Source organism: Danio rerio, chromosome 15 (assembly GCF_052040795.2).
Source record: "Danio rerio strain M-AB ecotype USA chromosome 15, GRCz13ab, whole genome shotgun sequence".
NCBI classification, from domain to species: domain Eukaryota; kingdom Metazoa; phylum Chordata; class Actinopteri; order Cypriniformes; family Danionidae; genus Danio; species Danio rerio.
The window spans coordinates 24564913-24588492 of record NC_141035.1 but is presented as its reverse complement, the minus strand read 5'-3'; the positions used below and the strand labels follow the sequence as shown (position 1 = coordinate 24588492).

The following is a 23580-nucleotide window of genomic DNA, read 5'->3' as shown; positions in this document are numbered from 1 at the left end:
TCATTAATAAATCAGTTCCTTTTATCTTTGAAAACCTTGAGGCTGTCTAATTGACAACAATTAAATACATCTTTTACATGTAAATACAAGTTTTATAGTTATGGAGCACAATTAAAAACCACTACAGTTGACCAATTTACTATGCTGACATCACAAGCCATAGGCCACAGCAAAGAGATGTTTTTACCTTGATTTAAAAGTATGCAATGTTATAATGTAATATACATTTACATAATCAGTACTATACTAATCTTTTGAGAGCTGACACTTGACAGAACTTATTATTATTATTAAAAGTTAGTAAAGAACAATTGGACAAGTTATGAGGCCTTTGCGTATTGTTATGAAGTTAAAAAGGTTGAAAAACACTGCATAGGTTTTGAATTATGTAAATGAATTAACACAGCATTTAAATAATAGTTAGAAGCAAATTATATTTACTGTATGAAAATGTCGAAAGTGTAAGGAAGGATTTTTAAGAATATTAATACTAAAAGAAGTCAGTTATGTTCTCCAAGGTTGATTTCACTGGGAAATAGATTCATAATGTTTAAAATAAAAGTTTTTATTATAATAAAGTACTGCACTATCCAGTGTTCTTCAGAATCATTCTTATATGCAGATTTCTCATTACATTTCTCATTATCAATGCTGGAACAGTTGCACTGTTTAATAATTTTATTCAATTTGCATCAATTTAAAATGTTGCTTCAATGACACCTTACCATACTACATTAGTATATCCAAGCATATCCAAATAATGTTGTTTCATATGATCTCAATGTGTCATTACGACTCATTGTTAATACTTTAGTTTTGACTGTATGATTATGCATAAGTCTATGCATGTTTTATTTAACTAAATGTTTAATACTTTTAACTATCGTTATATATTATAGCAAAAGTTTTATATTATTGCAAATATATATATATATATATATATATATATATATATATATATATATATATATATATATATATATATATATATATATATATATATATATATATATATATATATATATACTGTAAATAAAGAAATGTAATGTTCTACTGAAGAAGGAAAGTCACCAACAATTTGGATGCTTTGAGGTTTGAGTAATGCAACTGCTAAACTTTCAACTATTCTTTTAATTGTCTATGTAAAAGCATGGTGAGGAGGTGAAGGGCAGGCTGTGGTACTGCATATCCACAGGCATGAAGTCAAGCAGCCATTGGTGTTTGTGATGGTCTGGCTATGTCGTGCCCTTCCTAGAAATCAAGGACACCTAGCTGATGCCTCTGATGCTCATGTTATCTGATGTACCTCATAAACACTGAAGTCTGACACCAGCAGAGGTTAAGGACAGATTGAACAGCACAAATCAGCCTAAACCCTCTGTACTTTATTATTTCTTACTGACCCCTAAATACTAGTGGTAATATATAATATACAATATCCAAAAGTGGTAATATTCAAAATACAGCTATGGAAAATAAAGCCACCACTTAAAAATTCTCAATTTCATTTGAGTTAACAATTGAGTAAAATGCTAAAAACTTGTTTAATTCTATATAGGTTCTGATAACATTTCAGATTAAAACTGTAATTTTAGAGGTTTTTTTTTTTAAAACAAATGACAACTGATGTAAAATATTAATGTATAACATAAATTTCTTAATTCTTCTGAAGTCATAAATTAAGCTAAAATTAATACTATTATGCAAATTTTAGCTAATTATATGCAAAATCTATCTATCTATCTATCTATCTATCTATCTATCTATCTATCTATCTGTCTGTCTGTCTGTCTGTCTGTCTGTCTGTCTGTCTGTCTGTCTGTCTGTCTGTCTGTCTGTCTGTCTATCTATCTATCTATCTATCTATCTATCCATCCATCTATCTATACATCTATCTCACTCAAGCACACATACAGTATGCGTTAATCACAAAACCAGAGAATTTATAAATGTTAAATGTTTAGTGACTAAAACATTATTTTAATAAATATATCTGTTTAATACATCTGTTTTGTTTAAATGCACCAAATACATTGCCTATATTTACTATACAAATATTTATTTTCAAAATGGGGTGTACTTAATTATGCATATGAAACATTTTCTGTTTGGCCAGGATTATTTTCTCCAATTCTGACCACCCCACACACACATCATCCTCCCCATGACATACTGTTGTTTGATGTATTTGTCCCAGAGCGAGGCCTGACCCTCGGCCGCCAGTCTGAGAAGCCTCAAGCTCTCCCTCATCCGCGCTCTGAAGCCCCTCTGCATGGCCTGCTTGGCCTTCATCTCCACCAGCAGGATCTGCATCTGACTGTCCAGCAGCTGAATCATCTGATTGGCCATCGCTCTGCGCCGCACCATCTCCTGCTCTACTTGCCTCTCCAAACCTTCGCCTTTCCCTCCAAACATCCTCCAGCCAGGGTGGAGCTCCTTCAGCTTCCCCTGCAGCCCCTGGTAGAGTTGCTTCACCTACATCGGTGCATGATTACTACTCAATAAGACAAGCTGACAAAAGAATGCTGTAATTCACACTTTACCAGAGGGAAGTAATAATTCACTACATACAGTAGTATCATCGTACTGAACAGTGAAACAAGAGAGACGGTTAATTACAACGGAGCAATTCAATATGGATAAAAACATGTTTGAACTGATATTTGAAGCTCTGATATTTGTTCCCGTTGAGTCTCACCTCTCCTTTGAGCTGTCCAAGGCGAACGGTGACCGACACGCTGTGCTTGAGCAGGATTTCATAGAAGGTGCTGGAACTGAAGGCTTCCAGATCCACTTGCTCTTCATAGTCCCAGAATTCACTCGATACCAGAGCCACTGCTGTGGGAAATAAAGGAATAAAGGAAAGGAATAAAATGGAAAATAATGGATTTGTAATACTTATTAATAATAATTTATCAACAATGAATAAATGGAAAGTAAAGTAAAAAAAACTAAAATCCATATTTCACGACTGGAATACAACTTAAAATCAACTATATATACTGTATACAGTTGAAGTCAGAATTATTAGCCCACCACAATTATTAGCCACCCTCATTATTTTTCCCCCAATTTCTTTTTAATGAAGTGAAGATTGTTTTCGACACATTTCTAAACATGTTAGTTTTAATAACTCATTTCTAATAACTGTTTTATTTTATCTTTGCCATGATGACAGTAAATAATATTTGACTAGATATTTTGCAAGACACTTCTATACAGCTTAAAGGGACATTTAAAGGCTTAACTAGGTAATTTAGGTTAACTAGTCAGGTTAGGGTATTTAGGCAAGTTACTGTATAATGATAGTTTGTTTTAAAGACTATCGAAAAAATATATAGCTTTAAAGGGTTAATAATTTTGACCTTACTGTGAGCATTTCCTTGCTCTGTTAAACATCTATTGCGAAATATTTAAAAAAATAATAATAATTCAAAGGGGGGCTAAAAATTCTGACTTCAACTGTATATATATAGAACCATGCATCATTTTTAGTAGCCAACAACTTGAAGGGGCTCTATTTTAACAATCTAGTCGCAGAGTGTAAGCAGAGCACAGCGCATATATATATATATATATATATATATATATATATATATATATATATATAATTTCTTTTATTCATTTTCAGAAAATGACAGTTGGTTATTATAACAAGTAACTTTAGTAATAATTAAATATACTGTATGAAAAATTTCGAAAGGAAAGATAAGTGATGCTTGCCATGGCAGATGTTAAAGTTTTGTTAGATGGTTGTTGTGGTGTATGATATATATATATTTATATAATGAGTATGTGAGATAGCACAACTAATAACTAAAGGAATAATAGCAATAACAAGTTTCCATTTGTTGTAATTGAAAATCGTAATAAAACTCTTGTCTTTTATAATTCTGAAGTTAAATTGTAGATATTGTGTTGCCTAAAATGAATATAAACACGTTTGAAGATAACAATATTTTTTTTAGGGATGTCCCAATTGTCCGAGTTATTTGATTATGAGTATCTACCAATACCAAAACCCGATCTGATACTTCTATAATCCATAAAAAAAGAATAAAGAAGAGCACAGAGGAAGAATAAAAAAGAAACAGATCCAGGATGTTCCTTATTTTTAAATGTAATACAAAGATATATATTCGAGTCCTGATCGGGAGGTAATGTCCGATTTTGATTGAGTCTGAAACCACGTGATCGGGCCCGATTTCCGTTCACGTGATCGGATCTGGACATCCCCAATTATTTTGACCAACTGTCATCTTATGCAACAAGAACAATAAAAACTCTAAATGAAAACAATTTTATTTTTACTCAAACACAAAACCTTAAATTGCAAAAAAGAAAGTCTACATTCTTTCATAGCTGTAAGTGATTCATGTTAATTAATTACATTTATTTTATATATACACCATTAATGTTGACAATTGATAACTGAAAGCTACAATATGTATGAACTGTTTTGTTTTTGTTTTTCATAGTCCCATATTTCACTCAACGCCAGTGTCACAATGCAAGCAGAGCCTGTGGGAATTCAAGCACTGGACGCTGCCAATATAATACTATAGGAAAGCCAAAAGTGTCACTCCTAATTTAATACATCTCTTGACAATCATGGCACTGAATTTGAAAAGTAGTCTTTGGCAACTGTAATGCTGTCTAGGATGTGTAAGTGTTTGTCAAACAGAGATATGGTTCTGCCTAAATATCCGGGATATACAAGAATTTACATATATATGGATGGATTGTACATAATTTACATAAATTACAGTTTGTTTATATAATGGTGCTGTTTTTTTCATGAATTTTGTTCTGCATTATTTATTATACATATTTTCAAATGCTACATATAAAACAAAACTACCAATCACAAACATACCTGCATGATTTTAAACATACAGTACAGTATATACATATTAAAGAAACACTGATATTTAAATCAATATTTTTACATAATTAGAATTACATATCTTTCAATTATTCAAGGCGACGCAGTGGCACAGCAGGTAGTGTAGGAGTTTGCATGTTCTCCCTGTGTTCGTGTGAGTCTCCTCCGGATGCTCCGGTTTCCCCCACAGTCCAAAGACATGTGGTACAGGTAAATAGGGAAGGCTAAATTGTCTGTAGTGTATGAGTGTGGGTGAGTGTGTGTGGATGTTTTCCAGAGATGGGTTGCAGGTGGAAGGGCATCCGCTGCGTAAAACATATCCTGGATGAGTTAGTAGTTCATTCCGCTATGGTGAGCCCGGATTAATAAAGAGACTAACCCGAAAAGAAAATGAATGAATGAATCAATTTTTTTTATTTTTTATTTAAAAAATAGTTACAGTGTTGCAGCTTTGACCACAAAATGAATGCATGTTAACAAAGAATATATTTTAAGGCACATCAGGATGAAATATATCAATTGTCAAGAAGCTCCTAAGTGAAGCTATTTTTTGTACTTAGTCTAAAATATATTTATTTAAGGAAATTAAGGTTATTAAAATTTTAAAAATTAAGAAAATTAAAATTCCAACAACAAAAATTGTTAAATGCAAGATGTTTGCATTAACACAGCAGATACTGTATGATCACAAGTGACTCTATGGTCGAAACTATTTCTAATATGGTCAAAAATGACTCTTAAGGATGCACAAGTGTGAATATTGTAGTTTTTCATGTGCTTTCAGAAACACGGTTGGGAAACACTGTTCTAAAAAAAACGTGCTAAGCATGAGGTTAAAATAGTTCAGTTTACCACAGCCGTCACTAATGTAGACTGATATCCCAGTTATCTTGAGCAGATAAAGAATGTTGGCACTGGTGGCAGGTGATGTTCAAATGCCGCTTGAAGTAAATAAAGAAAAGAACATTTGAGGATGTGTTGTAATTGTTTTCAGCTCCATTGTGAAGCATAGGGGGATTCCAGGAAATCTGATAATGTTCAAAACATGTCTGAAGCCAAGCTGGTACAATTTCAGACTGGCTTGAATAGGGTATATGCACAGCTAGTGTTTTTCAACCACTGATAAACGTCCGGTGAAAGCTTAACGTGAATTTTTACATCGATGTTGTAATGTCATTAAAATACATTCAGTTAAATAGACTTAAGCATTGATTTAGTTGTTCAAGCGTAAAATGAGATGAAAGACGCTACCTCCGTCAGAGCCAGCAGGCGAGCGCAGAAACTCCATTGAAAATACTGGGGTAAAATAAACTGTCACATTTTAAAGACCCACTTCATATTGTATATCTATCAGGCAGTGAAGATCACTTTAATAAAATATAAATGTGGTTTAATAAAACCTTTAAATGTGATGATTTTATAATGGAAAGACAGGTCACTGGAGGCCCCAGGGCTGGCTGGCTGAAAATTAAATGTCTGTGTGCATATACCCCAGTGAAAAATGTATTTTTTGGTCACTGTGCTCTTGATAAATCACAATGCTTGTGTATAAATTATACACAATAAAGGTAAATACTATTATTCAAATACAGGACAGTACTTTCCTACGAAATAATTATAGTCAGCAAGGAACTATTAAATAGAACTAAAGTGACAAAAGGTTTTACAAAATAAACCAACCATCAATAACAACACAAATGCTCGGTACAGTGATTATATTTCACTTTTTTCAGATCAGTTTAACAAGTTTTGATCAACTGATTAAAAAATTTAACTTATTGTGAAACATTTTTGTGAACTTACTCCTTTAGTAATCTTTATTTTCATTGAAATAAGCTATACATGAGGATTTAAAGGGACAGTTCACAGAAAAATAAAACTGACTAATTTATGCTTTTTGTCATTTATTCATTTTCTTGTCGGCTTAGTCCTTTTATTAATCCGGGGTCGCCACAGCGGAATGAACCGCCAACTTCTCCAGCAAGTTTTTTTACGCGGCAGATGCCCTACCAGCCGCAACCCATCTCTGGGAAACATCCACACACACATTTACACAAACACTCATACACTACGGACAATTTAGCCTACCCAATTTAACTGTACCGCATGTCTTTGGACTGTGGGGAAACTGGAGTACCTGGAGAAAACCCACGCGAACGCAGGGAGAACATGCAAACTCCACACAGAAACGCTAACTGAGCCGAGGATCGAACCAGCGACCCAGCGACCTTCTTGCTGTGAGGCGAACGTGCTACCCATTGCGCCACTGCGTCACCTTTTTGTCATTCATTCATTCATTCAATTTTTTTCAGCTTAGTCCATCTCCTGCCACCCTCCCGTTTTGTTATTTCTCTCGGAAAACTCCCGTAATTTAACCTGAATTTAGTTCATCCAATTCACTTACGTATACCACATCTTTGAACTGTGGGGGAAACTGGAGCACCCAGAGGAATCTATGCCAACACAGGGAAAACATGCAAACTTCACTTAGAAATGCTACCTGGCCCAGAAGGGACTCAAACCAGTGATCCTCTTGCTGTGAGGCGACAGTGCTAACAACTAAGCCACCATGCCGCCCTACTCTTCTTCAGTTTCTGTCTTTTGTTGAACACAAAAGAAAATAACCTGACAAATGTTGAAAAAGGGTAGCCATTGACATCCAAAGTATAAAAAACACTATGGAAACCAACAGGTACAGGTTGTCAACAATCTTAAAAACATCTTCTTTTGTGTTCAACAGAAAAAAGAAACTCATTGTTTTGGAATAGCTTGAGAGTGAGTAAACAGTGACTAGATTTTCAACTACCGTATCCCTTTAAGGATCCAGGCCCTCCAGGTTCAGATGTTCTCTTGAATAATAGAGGTCAGATCTAAGCATGTATAGCCCCTGGTACTGCTAGTACTAAAAGAAGTCTCCAGCATGTCTGCTGTCGTATGACGTCAGTGGTTTACCTCTCTGCCCTGAATCCTCCGTCAGCCCCACCTGCAGATTTCGGTGTGCCTTTTTCACCGCCACCACCCTGGAGCCCTTGGACGAATAGTCATCCATGTTATACCGGAGCTGAAGATGACGGTACCTGGCCTGGGCTGGCACTTTCTCAGGCCAGCCATACTCCCTGAACAGGACCTGTAAGCACACAATGTTCAGCCACTTCAACGAGCCAAGCTTTGTCAAGCCTAAGGTTTTTGTTAAACCTCCATTATCACTTGCCAATATGATGACGCACAGACAGAGGACAAGAACAGCTCCTGCTAAAAGCCCACCAATCGTCAGCCAATCGGGACGGAGCAGCAGCTGGCGCCTCAGAGCGATGCCCATGCGGGTCAAATGGTGTGTGTCAGAAGGAAAGAAAGGCCCAGTGTCGTAACACTCTCCACCTGCAGGAACCACCCTAACATACTAAAGAAAACAAACAAAAAAGTTGATTTAGTTAAAGGGCACCTATTTACCTTTTTTTCACAAGTCTTTTATGTCTCCTGAATGTGTCTGTAAAGTTTCAGCTCAAAAAACACTCATCAGATTATTTATTAAACGTTTAAGAGTATTAGAATTTTCTGCTCTGAACACAATGTATCTGTTTTTGTTGCCTGTGTCTTTAATGCTATTTCTCCCGACTAAAGTCTAAAGCACAGGGTGCAAAAACATTAAGGGCTGTCCGAATCCACTTTTTCTATTTTAAGGATGGAAAAATCTGCTCTGCGCCGTGGCGCATGTTCTAACAGGGTTGAGCTTATTCTGTTAAAGGTTCACAAAACCCTTAGGTATTTTTTTTGAGATGGTAAAAGATTTGTGTGTGTTGAGCATCAGTTAAGACAACGTCAGCACCTGTCAGCTTTAATTGTGGGGAAAACTGGATAATTTGAGCTTTTGTCAGCTAATTTCATCTTCCGAGTTTAAAATAATTTTTGGGGTGGGATCAAAATCGGCAACCTAGCACAAAACTGCAAGTGCAAAGATAACGCGTTGGTTTCTTATTATTATTTATAGCTGAGTTTTCTTATATTATGAGAAGAGCTAGCTTCTTAATTATTCATGACCTGCTAGTGCCAAGCTGTGAGATCCTACGTTGATGGGTGAGACCGCGTCCACGGACCCAAAGCACACAGTATTTAGCCGTTCATGAAAAGTCACATATGTTTGTTTCCATGATCTATGGGATTTGTTGCATGTTTTTTTCTGCGATCCTGTCAGGGCCGATACAGCTAAGCTGTTTGTGTGCAGCAAGCATTTTTGTCAGGAGAGCAGTATGAGAATTGGACAATGGCGGACTTTGTCTTTTATCAGGAGTTAGTTCACATTTAGACACATCGTTGTGCTGCTGTGTTTGCCTAAATCCTCTAGATTACCAGCAGGGCTAATGGTTAAAATAGACAGGGCAAGAGACCTGCTGCACTGAGTCTGCATTCAGACCCGGTGATTAAGGAAGAAGTCCTCATTTATAGTGTTTATATGAACATGGTGTTTATATGATTGTTGTTATGTGTATATGAAATTACGAATAACAAATGTAGCAGGACATTAAAATACTGTTTATTTCTTTGCATTTTACCTTTGTAAACTATAAAATCATGCGTCTCCTCACGGTTTGTGTCTCATTTTGTGAGCCAACTGACAACAGTTGTTCGCTCCCCTCCTTCTCCCCTGCTCTGCTGGCCACACACAGCGAGCTGAACAGATTTTTTAATCCTAGTTGCTTTGCGCACATCCTGTCTTTTGGATATGATTATACGTGTTACTATGTAGATGCGTTAATATGTGGCTGTCAATCAAATCGGTGGGCGGGGAAATCACACTTTTACTGTATGTCACGTTGAGGTGGGCCTCAAAATGGGAGTGATTTGGATCCTATTTTAACATCAGGAAATAAAAAAAAGACTTACTGTGTTTAAATCACCCCACTATGACTGTGGACACACTATACACACAGTTCTGTCCAAAGAGCTTACAAAATATGATTTTCATCATAGATGCCCTTTAAAACAAAGGACATATATATTTATTTAAAGATTTTTCTTCTACTTTCTTTCATCTTAAGAGTAAATTTTTGAAATTTAGATTTAAACATGAACTGAAAGCTGAACATAAGCTTTACATATATGTATGGTTTGATACACTTTTTTAGTGGCCAAACAACTATTTGAAGTTTGGAGTTTGAGGGTTGGAAAATTTGTACAAATAAAGCTCTCTGCAATGCACATTACCAATAATAAATTGAGTTTTGATATATTTATCGCAGGAAATTTACAAAATATCTCTTTATGGAATGTGATCTATACTTGATATTTGACAGATTTTTGACAAAAATAAAATCGATAATTTTGACCCATGCAATGTATTTTTGTCATTTTAAGCTTGCGCCACTACTGGTCACAATTATGAATTAAAATTACCTGGGCAGTGTGATTTCAGTATCAATAAGTAGCTATTGTGGGGCAATTGTAATTTTTTTTATTAGTTTAGCTTTTTTTACATTTGTCTATACAGTATTAGTTCATTTTAATATAGTTTATAATTTTTTTTTGCAACTTTTTCTTAATTAGTCATTAACATTTTTTTTTAATTAGTGATACACTTTGTTTAAAGGGACAGCTTTTATTTTTGGTTTATAATTACATTTTAAATAACTATAATAATATTGCATCCATATTATGAAACATTTGTATTTTTAAATATTTAAATAATACATATGTTGCCAGTGTTGTGTTGCGGCTGGAAGGGCATTCGCTGCATAAAACATATGCTGAGTAAATTGGTAGTTCATTCCGCTGTGGCGACCTCTGATTAATAAAGGGACTAAGCTGAAAAGAAAATGAAAGAATAAAAATACATATGAACTAAGCACAATGTGGATTGCAAATAAACAATTTCATAATTATAAAGAAGTACGACTGTCCAATTGCTGAAATGCAAATTTTTTAGAACACTAAAAAAATGGCCCAAAAAAGTTTCAAGTGTATATTTATAGTAGTTTCAGTATTTCAAAAAAATCTGTTCTTTAGAACTCTCTAATCACACACAAACACACATTTAGTTCGACTAAATAGTAAGGCATTTCGGTATCAAATATGCAACATTGTCCACCTATTACACAGATGTCAAATTCAGGTCGTGGAGGGCCGCAGCTCTGCATAGTTTAGTTCGAACCCTAATAAACACACTGGATCAAACTAATTAAGTCCTTCAGTTTTGTTTAAAACCTACAGTTAAATGTGTTGGAGCAGGGTTGGAACTAAACTTTGCAGAGCTGCGGCCCTCCAGGACCTGGACTTGACACCTGTGACCTAAAACATGAAATCAGATGATAATACCATGTGTCTGTGCTTCTGGCTGCTGAGTTTGAAGGTGTAAACGCCGGGCTCATGGAGGCTGATGGAGAACAGAGAGTGGGCAGATCTGTCCAGTAGCTGATCATGATGAAGTAATCTGAAGGCTCCCCAGTCGAACGCAGCATTAGTGTTGTACAAGCTGTCTCTGTGGAAGTAGCAGGTGTGACGCTCTGGGACAGTGAGAATCAATCACAGGTCAGCATGTACAGTACTTACACATCATACTGAGGATAGTGCTGCTGGGTCACAGTGAAGAGCAGAATGTCTCCTGGATGAAGACATGCTGTGGGGTTCAAGACTCCTTCAGATGTCCTGAACACTGATGATTTACTAGACCAGAGAGAGTCCCAGTCTTCCACTTTGACGTTGAGGTTTCCTAATAAAATATATTTTATTAAAGATGTCAATAAATGGGATTGGACAACATACATGGGTAACACTTTATTTTGATGGTCCAATTGAGTGGACTGTCTGCTTAATATCTGTTGATACTGCTCCTTCAACAGACATTTAACTGACTATAAGAAACTTTGCAAGTACATGTCAACTTACACTAACCCATACCCTAACCCCAACCTAACAGTCTACTCATAATCTAATGAGAATTAGTTGACATGTAGATGCAATGTAACTTACAGTAAATTCAATAAATGGACCATCAAAATAAAGGGTGACCCATACATGAACTACAGGCAAAAAAATAAGTAGTTTTTAAGTGATATACTAAATGAAAAACATTAGAAAATATAAATACATTTTTTAACATCTTGACAAATCAGATACAATGCAAAATAATTTACATTGTGAATTTATTTTATTTTCATGTATTACATTTATATATATATAATATACAATTTACATATACAATCCTTGAATATAAATACAAAGAAATAACTCAAATCAAGCACAAAGAGGAATTCCTAAAAATTTCAATACATTTGATTTAATTAATACTTTAATGTTTTGTTTAAATTCTTATTTATTTTTTCACATGATTCTTTAATACTCAGTGTATGAAGCTGAATTGGTGTTCAAGAAACATTTTTTATTAGATGCCATCATTTAAAAAATCTTATAAAACATTAATGTTTTGTCATCATTGTCACATTGTGATTAAAAAACATTATTATTATTATTGTTGTTAATATTATTATTATTTTATTATTATTATTAAATTATATTATTATTATTATCATTAATAAATTACATTATTATTATTAAATTACATTATTATAATTATTATTGTATTATTAGTATTATTAAATTATATTATCATTATTATTATTATTCTTTTTAAATTTTAATATATTTATATTATTTTATTATTATTATTAAATATTATTATTATTTTTATTATCATCATTAATAAATTATATTATATTATATTGTTATGCTAATTTATATAAATCCTATTTATAGGATATTATAATAGGCTATTGTGCTGACAAACTTTGTACATTTTAACAATGTCTCTTATTCCATTAATCTGTTTGATATAATTTGATGATGCCAAAATTTTAATATAATGAATTTGTAATATAATATATTATTATTATTATATATTTTACTGTTACATATATATATATCATAACTAATAATATAATAACTAATCTAATGGTTATATAATGCTAAATAAAATATAGATGTAATTTACTGTAATTTTTGCTAGTGTTTTGGTGCATGTTCTAGTTGGCATCAAGTAATACCACAGAGATAAATTTGTTATATATATATATATATATATATATATATATATATATATATATATATATATATATATATATATATATATATATATATATATATATATATATATATATATATATGATGTACACTATTGGGTGTTATTATTTCATAAATAAAGTAAAAAAAATAAAAAATACTCCAAACTTTACTCCATATATTCCATACTAATGTAATAGCTACCTTTGTTTGTCTCTAGGGGCTCAAAATGGCTTTCGGCCCCCTGCCTGTGGGCCAGAATAATCCTCCTGACCTCCACAGGGACAGAATTGAGCAGTCCAATGAATCCCGCCTCTGTACAACAGCAAACAGAGAACAAGCCAATGATCAACCACCCTCAGCACACCCTCTCTCCACCTTCCTGTCCACTCACCGCCTGTTTGAACTGTGTACACCGGCCTGGAGAAGTTGATCTGCGCACTGCATTCAAAGCTCCCTCGGGAGTCCCAGTGTTTAAGGACGCTCTCCAGCATGCTTTCTGACACGCTCACCTTTTAAGAAAACACAAGGGGAGCTTAATGTCAAATAGGTCAGAGTGTTATTTAATGCTGCTTGTGTTTGAGCTCTTGCGCGTGTACGAGCAGGGCTGTGCCATGTGTCTCAATGTCCTGTACAAATCCCTCATATTGTGTACTTCGATGAAAGGTTATCCAGATGTACTGTGTTTCCCATCTTCTTTTTTTGGACTTAATTGTCATATGAAAAATGATATTTAATTGTTTATGAAAGTGTATACAGTTTTCAGTTGCTGCTGAAGAGCTTATACAGTCATAATGTGATACGGCTTTCGACATTTCCATTGTATTTATCAATTGAGTACAGTCATCATTTTTTTATTAGTAATTGTATTGTGTTTTAAGTTGTGTTAGATTAATTTAGTTGAATCAAGTTACGTTTGCTCTACTTTTATAAACAAGCTGAAGACTGTCAACCTCACCAGAGTGAAATCTTTTGTAGTTGTACTTTTAATTTGAATGCTTCATTCCTAAATCGCATAACATTTCAAAAAAAAAAAAAAAAAAAAATATATATATATATATATATATATATATATATATATATATATATATATATATATATATATATATATATATATTTAAAAATGTGTTGCCCTGGCAGAAACTAAATTAAAGCTAATTATAATTGTAAAAAATACAAAACTAATCAGAAATACACCCAAACAAGTAACAAAAACATTTCAAGTAACCATTTTCCATGTTCATTTATTGTGATATATGTAATTATTTCTCTGATTCCGACTTGCATTTTTAGTAATATTACAGTATCAAATACTTTCAAGTGTCAAATGATCCTTCAAAAAATATTCTAATATGCTGATTTGCTTTTCAGGAAACATTTATTATTAATCAGTTGTGATTAAATTTTTTGCATGCTATATTCTTTGATGACTAGAAAATAAAAACTATAAAAAAAATTGAAAATTTAAAAATATAAAAAAAAAAACTAAAAAATTACATGTACAAAAGTATTCACAGCCTTTGCCGTGAAGCTCTAAATTGAGCTCAGGTACTTTCTGTTTCCACTGATTATTCTTGAGATATTTCAGCAGCTTAATTGGAGTTCACCTGTGGTAAATTCAGTTTATTGGACATGATTTGAAAGGGCATACACCTGTCTATATAAGGTCCCAGGGTTGACAGTGCATGTCAAAGCATAAACTTAGCATGAAGACAAAGGAATTGTCTGTAGACCTCCAAGACAAGATTTTCTCGAGGCACAAGGCTGGGGAAGGTTACAGAAAAGTTCCAATGAGCACAGTGGCCTCCATCATCCGTAAGTGGAAGATGTTTGGAACCACCAGGACTCTTCCAAGATTTGGCCGGCCATATAAGCTAAGTGATCGGGGTGACTGGCCTTAGTTAGGGGGGTGATCAATAATCCGATGGTCACTCAGTCTGAGCTCCAGCGTTCTTCTGTGGAGTGAGGAAAACCTTACAGAAGGACAACCATCATCATGGCCAGATGGACGACAATCCCTAAATGGAATTTTCCAAAAGACTCTCAGACCATAAGAAACTATATTCTCTGGTCTGATGAGTCTAAAATTGAACTCTTTGGAGTGAATGCCAGGCATTACGTTTTGGGAAAACCAGGCACCGCTCATCACCAGGCTAATGCCACCACCATAAAGTAAAGTAAAGCATGGTGGTGGCAGCATCATGCTGTGGGGATGTTTTTCAGCAGCAGGATCTGGAAGACTAGTCAGGATAGAGGGAAAGATGTATGCAGCAATGTACAGAGACATCCTGAATGAAAACCTGCTTTAGAGTGCTCTTGACCTCAGACTGGAGCGACAGGTCATCTTCCAGCAGGACACTGACCCAAAGCACACCGCCAAAATATCAATGGAGTGGCTTCACAACAACTCGGGGAATGTTCTTGAGTGGCACAGCCAGAACCCAGATCTAAACCCTATTGAACATCTCTGGAGAGATCTGAAAATGGCTGCACACTGTCGCTTCTCATCCAACCTGATAGAGCTTGAGAGGTACTGCAAAGAGGAATGGGCAAAAATTCCCAAAGACAGGTGTGGCAAGCTTGTGGCATCATATTCAAAAAGACTTAAGGCTGTAATTGCTGCCAAAGGTGCATCAACAAAGTATTGAGCAAAGGCTGGGAATACTTATGTACATGTGATTTTTCAGGTTTTTTATTTTTAAGAAATTTGCAACAATTTAAAAAATATATTTTTCACATTGTTATTATAGGGTATCGTGTGTAGAATTTTGAGGAAATACATGAATTTAATCCATTTTGAATAAGGCTGTAACAGTTAAAAAAAAGTTGAAAAAGTAAAGTGCTTAGAATACTTTCTGGATGCACTGTATATATGCAAATATAAAGTGTAATAAGCTTATATACACTTTATATTTGTATGTATAAAAATAAATCAAGTTACTGTGAAAAATGAAAAGGTTTTAATCATATTTGTCAAACAAGTACAAAAACTGACCATGTTTATTATGTTTTGGGCCTCTTTACTAAAGATTTGTGTGGTCAACAGGACTGACCTGTTGATTAGCCTCAGTGTAGAGCAAGTAAAGGCTTCCAGTGCAAACAAGTTGTAGAACCGGAGTAAGGAGGCTCCGGCACCAGCCTGCACATTCAGCTCTGTCCGGCTCAGACCTGGGCAAACCTCTGCACATACACAGACCCAGAGAGACATCATAACCCTCGTACAGGTCAGGAGATGAACACACCTGCAAAGAGATACAGAAAAATGAACAACTATCCATAAGCTGTAAAAACTCACTCATGCAGATGGGCTCATTGTAATCTTGAGAGCATTATCTTGTTCCTGGAAATACTAGTGAATGCTAATCACACTGGACTAAAACCTGCTGACATTGTTTACACAGTAGAGGAACATGATTCAGAAATAACAGAGATTGGGTTTCTTCTGACGCAAATGAAATGGCATGCAAGTTACATTGGGCCTGATAAAACTTTATTAGCTCCTGTCAATTTTAGAAAAAGAAAAATCAATATTTTTTCACAAAAGTATCATTTTCTCACTCACTCATTTCATTAATGGATAAAGCAAATTTGAAACCCTCTCTTGAATGAAGGACTCACTCATAAAGCCTTCAGCATATTTGAACAAATCTCTTAAACAAATGATTCAGTGACCTGCTCATAATTTGTTTGTTTACTGAATGAATCATCAGAATGTTAAACAAAACTTCACAATAAAACCAAATGTTTAATGAGAAGAGAATGAAGCCTTAATTCATGCTATAAATAAATAGATATTGAAATGAATATCACTATGTTTATTTCTGAGTGTGCTTCACACAGGTGAGTGGAGTTGACAAACCACCCGTCCCAAATGGAACAATAATGTTTTTTTTTCCAAGCAGAAGTTCTAGCCGTTTTCTAGGTGATATTTGACGATGGCCAAATTAGTGAAATGAATGACCAAACTACCTAACATTACCTGCCATGAGTATAACTGTATTCACCATAGGGAGGCGATATAATCACTCTGGTAGGAGAATTTTCCTTTTCACAATCCAAAATAAAGAAAGTCTGCGTCCAAAATAGCCAACTAAACTGTAGGTACTGCATTTCAATTATATGTACTAATCAACAATTAGAAAAGTATGTTCTACTAAAAGTATGAATGTGAGCAGTATGAATGGAACTTGGACGTACTATGTGCCAAATATTGTCATGATCATGTGACATCAGATGCGTCGCTTCACTACCATTCACGAATTCCACCATGGATCATCATCAGATTGCGTAGCATGCATCGGATGCGCACTTTAGAATCTCGCTGTAAGTAGTAGGTCATCCAGGCACTTTACGCATCCTGTTTTCCAAATAGGGTATATGCAGAGCTATGTTTCTTCCCATACTGATAAACTTCCGGTGAACGGTTAATGTGACTTTTTTCCATTTTATACGGTTCATTTTACAGCTTGGATGTTGTAATGTAATTAAAATATAATCATTTAAATAGACTTCATCATGCATTTAGTTGCTCAAGCATAAAACAAGATAAAAATTGTTTACACGCACACGCCCGTCAGGATTAGCAGGCTAGTGCAGAAGCTCCATTGAATATACTGGGGTAAAATAAAGGTTCTTATTTTAGACATAGCAGGAAAAAATTTAATTTAATGCAGTGTGTCTTGTACATTCTGAGACCCACTTTATAGCGGATGTCACATATTTTTAAAGAAAACAGACCTTAAACGCACCGATTTTGTAATTGCAGACAGTGGAAGCGCGTGACCAAGGTAACAGACAAACTAAAAATCCTTCCACATACGTCTGCATATACCCCATTCTATGAATTTTGAAATAACACTAGTAGAGTATATAGTATGGAAGTATGCAATTTTGGACGCAGCCTTAACGTAATCTAACTAAGAGCCTGAAAGCCCCACCCCTTCATCTAAACTGCATCCATGAGAGCATGAAGTGTCCAACATTCCACACTTCTTTAAAGTGCATCATCTGGATATTTAAAGTGCACTTATTGTTTTTAGAGTTTTCAGTGTGAATGCATTACTTACAGTATTAATAGTACAAAATGACCTAGAATAGTGCATAAGTATGCACTATTTAGAATGCATCTGCTGCAGTGTTTACTTGTGAATGTACCATAAATCATGTTTTCCTCAACCTTAAATCCTTTCCACAATATCTTGCCCAATATTGTTTTCTTATCTAAAAGTACTTGTATAGACTGTCTAGGTTGTGTGTATAGTTTAACTATGTATACTATATACATTGTTAGTAGCTAGTATAGTTAGATTACCGCTCTGGTATTTTAGATATGTATAGGTTTATAATAGCTCTTACATCCAGTGTTGTGTTCATATTTATGTTTACTTATGTAGAACAATGGTCATGCGAGGCACAATATTTTTGTATATCTACACATGTAGAGAAATAACAATAAAGCTCAGCTTGACTTGATTATATTTTAAAACATTTATATAATTAAATATCACAATAAATTGGTACCAATTTTGATTTGGAGATCTTACACTTGTCAGTCTGAAACAAGTCATTAAGAAATGGAAGAAGGTACATATCCATGCATATCCCATAATTTCACTGATTTCAAATCTTAATTTTCTTTGCAGCCAATGGAAGACATCTAAATTCATGGGCCGTGCTGGGAGGTTGACTTAAAAATCTTGCAGCTTTCATTTGAACAAACTGGAAGTCATTAAATGACTTTGGGTCCAAGGGTAAGTCACACATCAGGTGCACTGATACATGTGAGGCACTCTTATATGTTTGACAAGAGGAGGGAGGTATTTTAGGTCACTGACTTGCTGGTAAACCATTCAACACTCAGGAAACATCCAAAACTGAATGACCTTCAAGAGGAAAATAACTTGTCACGTGCCATTCATGAAATATTCAATGGCAACACTGCAAGTACGTCATGCTCCCTGTGCAAACAGCATGACTGTAGTACACACCTCCCAATATGTCCTCCATTTCCTCACCTGCTGTGAGCAATACTGCTTCCATTGTTTGTGGTCTAGACAGTCTCCATGCTGGTTACGTGCTCTTCCGTCTTTGCAGATCTCGTAGACGTTCAGCGCACAAGCTTCTCCTTTCAGTGTATATCCCAACATACAGGCACACTGCCCATCACTGGCCTACATTCAAAAGTCAGCAGTTAGAGACAGAGACAACAAATCCTGACTCACATCCCTGTTGACTGGTAGCTGATGAAAAGAGCCTTCAGCAGTCAGTGAGAGTTGGTAACCAGACTCCCACCAGGCTGAAACATGAGCAGACGGCTGCAGATTGCTTCTCTACATGGCTGCAAACTCATTGAAAGGCATGTAAACAGTGGGTTATTACCTGGAAGACTTGACCTTCTTGCAGACATGTACAGCTGTCCTGTCCTGGCTGAGGCTGATGTGACCAAGGCCCACAGGGCAGGCAATTGCTCAAGCCTTCTCTAGGCCCATAGTGGTGTGGTGGACAGCTGATACAGCTGTTTATGGTCGTGGCCCAGGAACTTGGTCCAAATGTTCCTCTGGGGCAGGGAATAGGACCCTCACCTCCTTCCAGGCAGTAAAATCCTTATAAATGCATAAAATTAAAAGGTTATCAGATAGAATATATAGTCCAGTTACCAAATCTTTACATACTGTATATATTTGATTTATTTTAGCCCAGTAGAATTTCTAAAAGGCTACTAAAATACACTTTTCAGACTCACTACTTGTTTCAGACTTACTTGTTTTTTTTAGACTATGTGTTACGTTTTTCTATTAACAGCTTAGTCGAAAATGTCAATTCAAACAATCTAATATTATTAACAAGAATAGATTAAATTTATATGGTGCTTTTCTGGACAGTCAAAGTGCTTTACACTTTGTGCACATCTCCCACTCCACCACCAGTGTGCAGCATCCACCTGGATGACATGTCGGCTGCCATATTTAGCTAGATCGCACACCACACAATAGCTGATTGGTGGAGAGGAGACTTGGTGGAGAGTGATAAAGCTAATTATGATATGGGGATGGTTAGAAGGCCATGATGGACAGAGGCCAGTTGGCAAATTTGGCCAGGATGCCGGGGTTAAACCTAGAGTCCCCCATTACTACACTGAGGCATTAGGACCTACACAAACCGCAGGTTGAGCGCCCCACTGCTGATCTCACTAACACCCCTTCCAGCAGCAACATATCGTTCCTATGTGGTCTCCCATTCAGGTACTACACCATGAGTTGCAGAGAGCTAGCTGCTTGCTTAAATTTTCAATATGACCAAAGTTTTTACATTTTAATAATCATTATTTATATATTGGGTGACGCAGTGGCACAATAGATAGTGCTGTCATCTCACAGCAAGAGGGTCACTGGTTCGAGCCTCGTCTGGGTCAGTTGTCGTTTCTGTGTGGAGTTTGCATGTTCTCCCCATGTTCGCGTGGGTTTCCTCCAGGTGCTCCGGTTTCCCCCACAGTCCAAAGACATGCGATACAGGTGAACTGGGTAGGCTAAATTATCTGTATAGTGTATGAGTGTGAATGAATGTGTATGGATTTTTCCCAGAGATGGGTTGCAGCTGGAAGGGCATCCGCTGCCTAAAACATGTGCTAGGTAAGTTGGTGGTTCATTCCGCTGTGGCAACCCCAGATTAATAAACTGACTAAGCCGAAAAGAAAATGAATGAATGAATATTTATATATTGGACCATCACAGTTGACCACTAAATAAAAAAAGTTTCTTTTGTTTTTATATCTGATTTTTTTACATCCCCATATTTTTGACATTTGAATAATTTTATAATGCATCTTTACAGTTTAACAGTATACAACAAGGTTATAAAATAACGATAAAATCATAAAATACGTTTGTAAAATAGAGAAAACATGAATTCTTTGTATTCAAATGTTATTTGTTTAGTCCCCTGAGACTCTAATAAACACCCACTTGCTGCATTTTCACTCTGTTGTGTAACAGAAAAAAAGCTATTTACCTGGTCTGCAGGAAGATCCTTCAGAAAGTCTTAGAGTTATATTTGATCCAATGACCGTGTTCAGTGTGGAGGTGAAGAACCAGTAAAGCAGGGAAGGCCAGCAGAGGCACATCATCTTGGTCTGCTGTCCAGGGCTCAGAGACTTTCGAAGGCATACAGGAAGCCCTTTCCCTGCCATCCTAAATGATTCATGAACAGTCTACAGATAAAGTATCACACATGCCAATAGGCAGAAAGATGCAACCTGATGCTGCCAGGTCTGCTTTCAGGCCACAAGTGAAACCATGAAACTGATTAATAACTTTGGCTGTGCTTCAAATGTCTTTTAGCAGATATGAAAACATGAAATCAGTCACAAGTTGCAGAATATGAAGAAAAGTTCAAAGTCCAAGCAGAAATTTTCTCCTAGTGTGCATTTTCTCAAATGATTTGGCAGGCCAGGACACAATCAGGCACTCCATATTCAAACAAGCGAGGCGACGCTAAAACAACAAACCTTGTTTTTCACATCATTTGGCTTCATTCCTTTGATGGATCCAGTAGGCGAGAAGGCCATGGCCAGTCTAAAACGATTGCGATATCTGGGTTAAAGTTGAACCTGCAGGATTCAGAGGTCTATATCACTATAAGCAAGTGCAAATTAACACAAAAAAAACACTTACATAAGCAAAAACTGAGCTGTTCAAGTGAGTTATGTCTAGTATTCACAATCTAACAGTTTAATAATACAATTTGGAGTACAAACAGTACTTTTAAAAGCATAAATGCAAAGTACATGCCATGCTTACTACTTATGACCTCATAATTTTTTGTGATGTGCTTCAAAATGAATGAACTTGGACCCTGAATTAATGACTTCAGCAGAGTGTGTGGACTATGACCTTATGGTGACTTAATTATGTAATACATTTTCACATTTCACACACTTTCAGCACTACGTAATAATGATTTCAAACGACAGGGTAGATTTATTAAATGGCCTGATAAAAATGACATTATAAGACATAAAATGATTATATATATTTTACAATTTTATAGTAACTGATACCTATTGTCACATAACAACATGTTGCACAATTTGTTATTGTTAGTTTAACTCTCATCCAATATCTTGTTTGCAAACACAGAGAGTTGCAATTCTTTCATTATGGCGTACATTTATTATAACAGCACATGAATTTACAGATTTACAATTGGTTGTCAACTAATTTTTAGCAGTTTGATTTGTTGCAGCATAATGTAGCTTTAGACTTGTTCATAAAACACACACACACACACACACACACACACACACAGAGAGAGAGAGTGTTCGGGAGCGAAATTGTTAGATTGTGCGCCCGCTCCCTTTCAAATTACACTAGAGTTACCGACCGCTCCCGTGCTTTATTCTGAAATTTATTCCATCACCGCAAGAAATCTGGTCGGTCCCGGCGGTACAGCAGCAGGAATGCAGACCTCTAGTTCATATTTACCACGTCTGTGTTCTCGTTCGGTCGAAACCGGAAATACTGCCAAACTGCAGGTCACTTGGTGCGCGACTCGCCACCTCACCTCTCCCTCTCTCTCCTCCACACTGTCCCATGATGACAATCACGCATACGTATTTGTAGGCATTAAAATAAAGGATATTTACTATTAAATACTGGTCTTCTATTTAAGTGCATTGTTTTTTCTGACAGAAATTAATGGTATTGAAACTGACAACGTTGCTATTTTTAGATCCCGTGGTACACCATATTACCGCCCAACCCTATCTTGCGGGTTTGAAATGGCATTTAAAAAAGCAAATGATAGAATGTGTGTGTGTGTGAATCAGAGAGAGCGTCCCGCGCAGAAGAATACAAACAAGACAAACAGGTGACCGCGAACCTAAGGTTGCATATACGGTATTCAGTTTGTGAATGGTTTAGGCACAAGCCAACAGTTTGGTGACGCTGTCTGAGCCTTATGTTATAATTTTTATGCACGTTAATACCGGATAGCAGGATAAAATAGGGAAAAGGTTTGACGGTATCTACCGCTGAATCTAGATAGTAGATCACTAGATAGTAACATCACTAGATAGTATTTTACTACTTGTAGTATTATTTTTTTTGTTATTAAACATTGCATTTTTTAGAGTCACCTGAATTTCAGTAAACAGAAATTTACCAGAGGCTAGCTTTTATTTCCCTTCATATTGTTTTCTAACAGTGTAACATTACCATGCTGATCAAGAATTATAAGTACAAGCAGGGTACAAATAACAGGGGGGATGGGGGAGGGGTCTGACCCCCCTAATTAATGATTGATTCCTCCTGATGGACATCAAAACAAAATATATGGGGGTCTGCCTTTTAATAATTGAGAAATAGTTTGCTCTGATCTGTATCTTTATGGAGGACGAAACTAAATAATATATCAATAAACAATAAATAAATAATAAATAAACAAATACGCATCAAAATAAACAAATACGCATATATATATATATATATATATATATATATATATATATATATATATATATATATATATATATATATATATTAATATGAGTACCTAAACGTATAAATAAAACATTAAAAATTTCTAAATTAAATTAAATAAATTACAAGAAATAAGAAAATGTTAAACTGAAAGATGATTTTTTTACCGTC

At 35.4% G+C, this 23580-nt stretch overlaps 1 protein-coding gene across 5 annotated transcripts in view; it reads right to left on the bottom strand.

Moving 5' to 3' along the window:
- The window catches only part of si:dkey-103g5.4, a 63071-nt gene extending 41641 nt beyond the window's left edge, over nucleotides 1-21430 (bottom strand). For 3 of the 5 annotated variants that reach the window (XR_015508224.1, XM_087282309.1, XM_087282310.1), the window contains exons 1-11: nucleotides 20942-21430; nucleotides 19313-19536; nucleotides 18949-19104; nucleotides 15988-16176; nucleotides 13329-13446; nucleotides 13139-13249; nucleotides 11429-11588; nucleotides 11195-11357; nucleotides 7838-8285; nucleotides 2699-2838; nucleotides 2174-2475 (exon numbers count right to left, since the gene is read on the bottom strand). Coding sequence is in view for 4 of the 5 variants with exons in the window: in XM_087282309.1 (XP_087138435.1) it covers nucleotides 2174-2475; nucleotides 2699-2838; nucleotides 7838-8285; nucleotides 11195-11357; nucleotides 11429-11588; nucleotides 13139-13249; nucleotides 13329-13446; nucleotides 15988-16176; nucleotides 18949-19104; nucleotides 19313-19536; nucleotides 20942-21119 (2189 nt within the window). In the remaining variant the exon portion in view is untranslated. The remainder of the gene's footprint in view (nucleotides 1-2173; nucleotides 2476-2698; nucleotides 2839-7837; nucleotides 8286-11194; nucleotides 11358-11428; nucleotides 11589-13138; nucleotides 13250-13328; nucleotides 13447-15987; nucleotides 16177-18948; nucleotides 19105-19312; nucleotides 19537-20941) is intronic. The other 2 variants (NM_001441495.1, XM_087282311.1) reach the window with 2 other exon arrangements.
- Between the last annotated feature and the right edge of the window lie 2150 nt (nucleotides 21431-23580).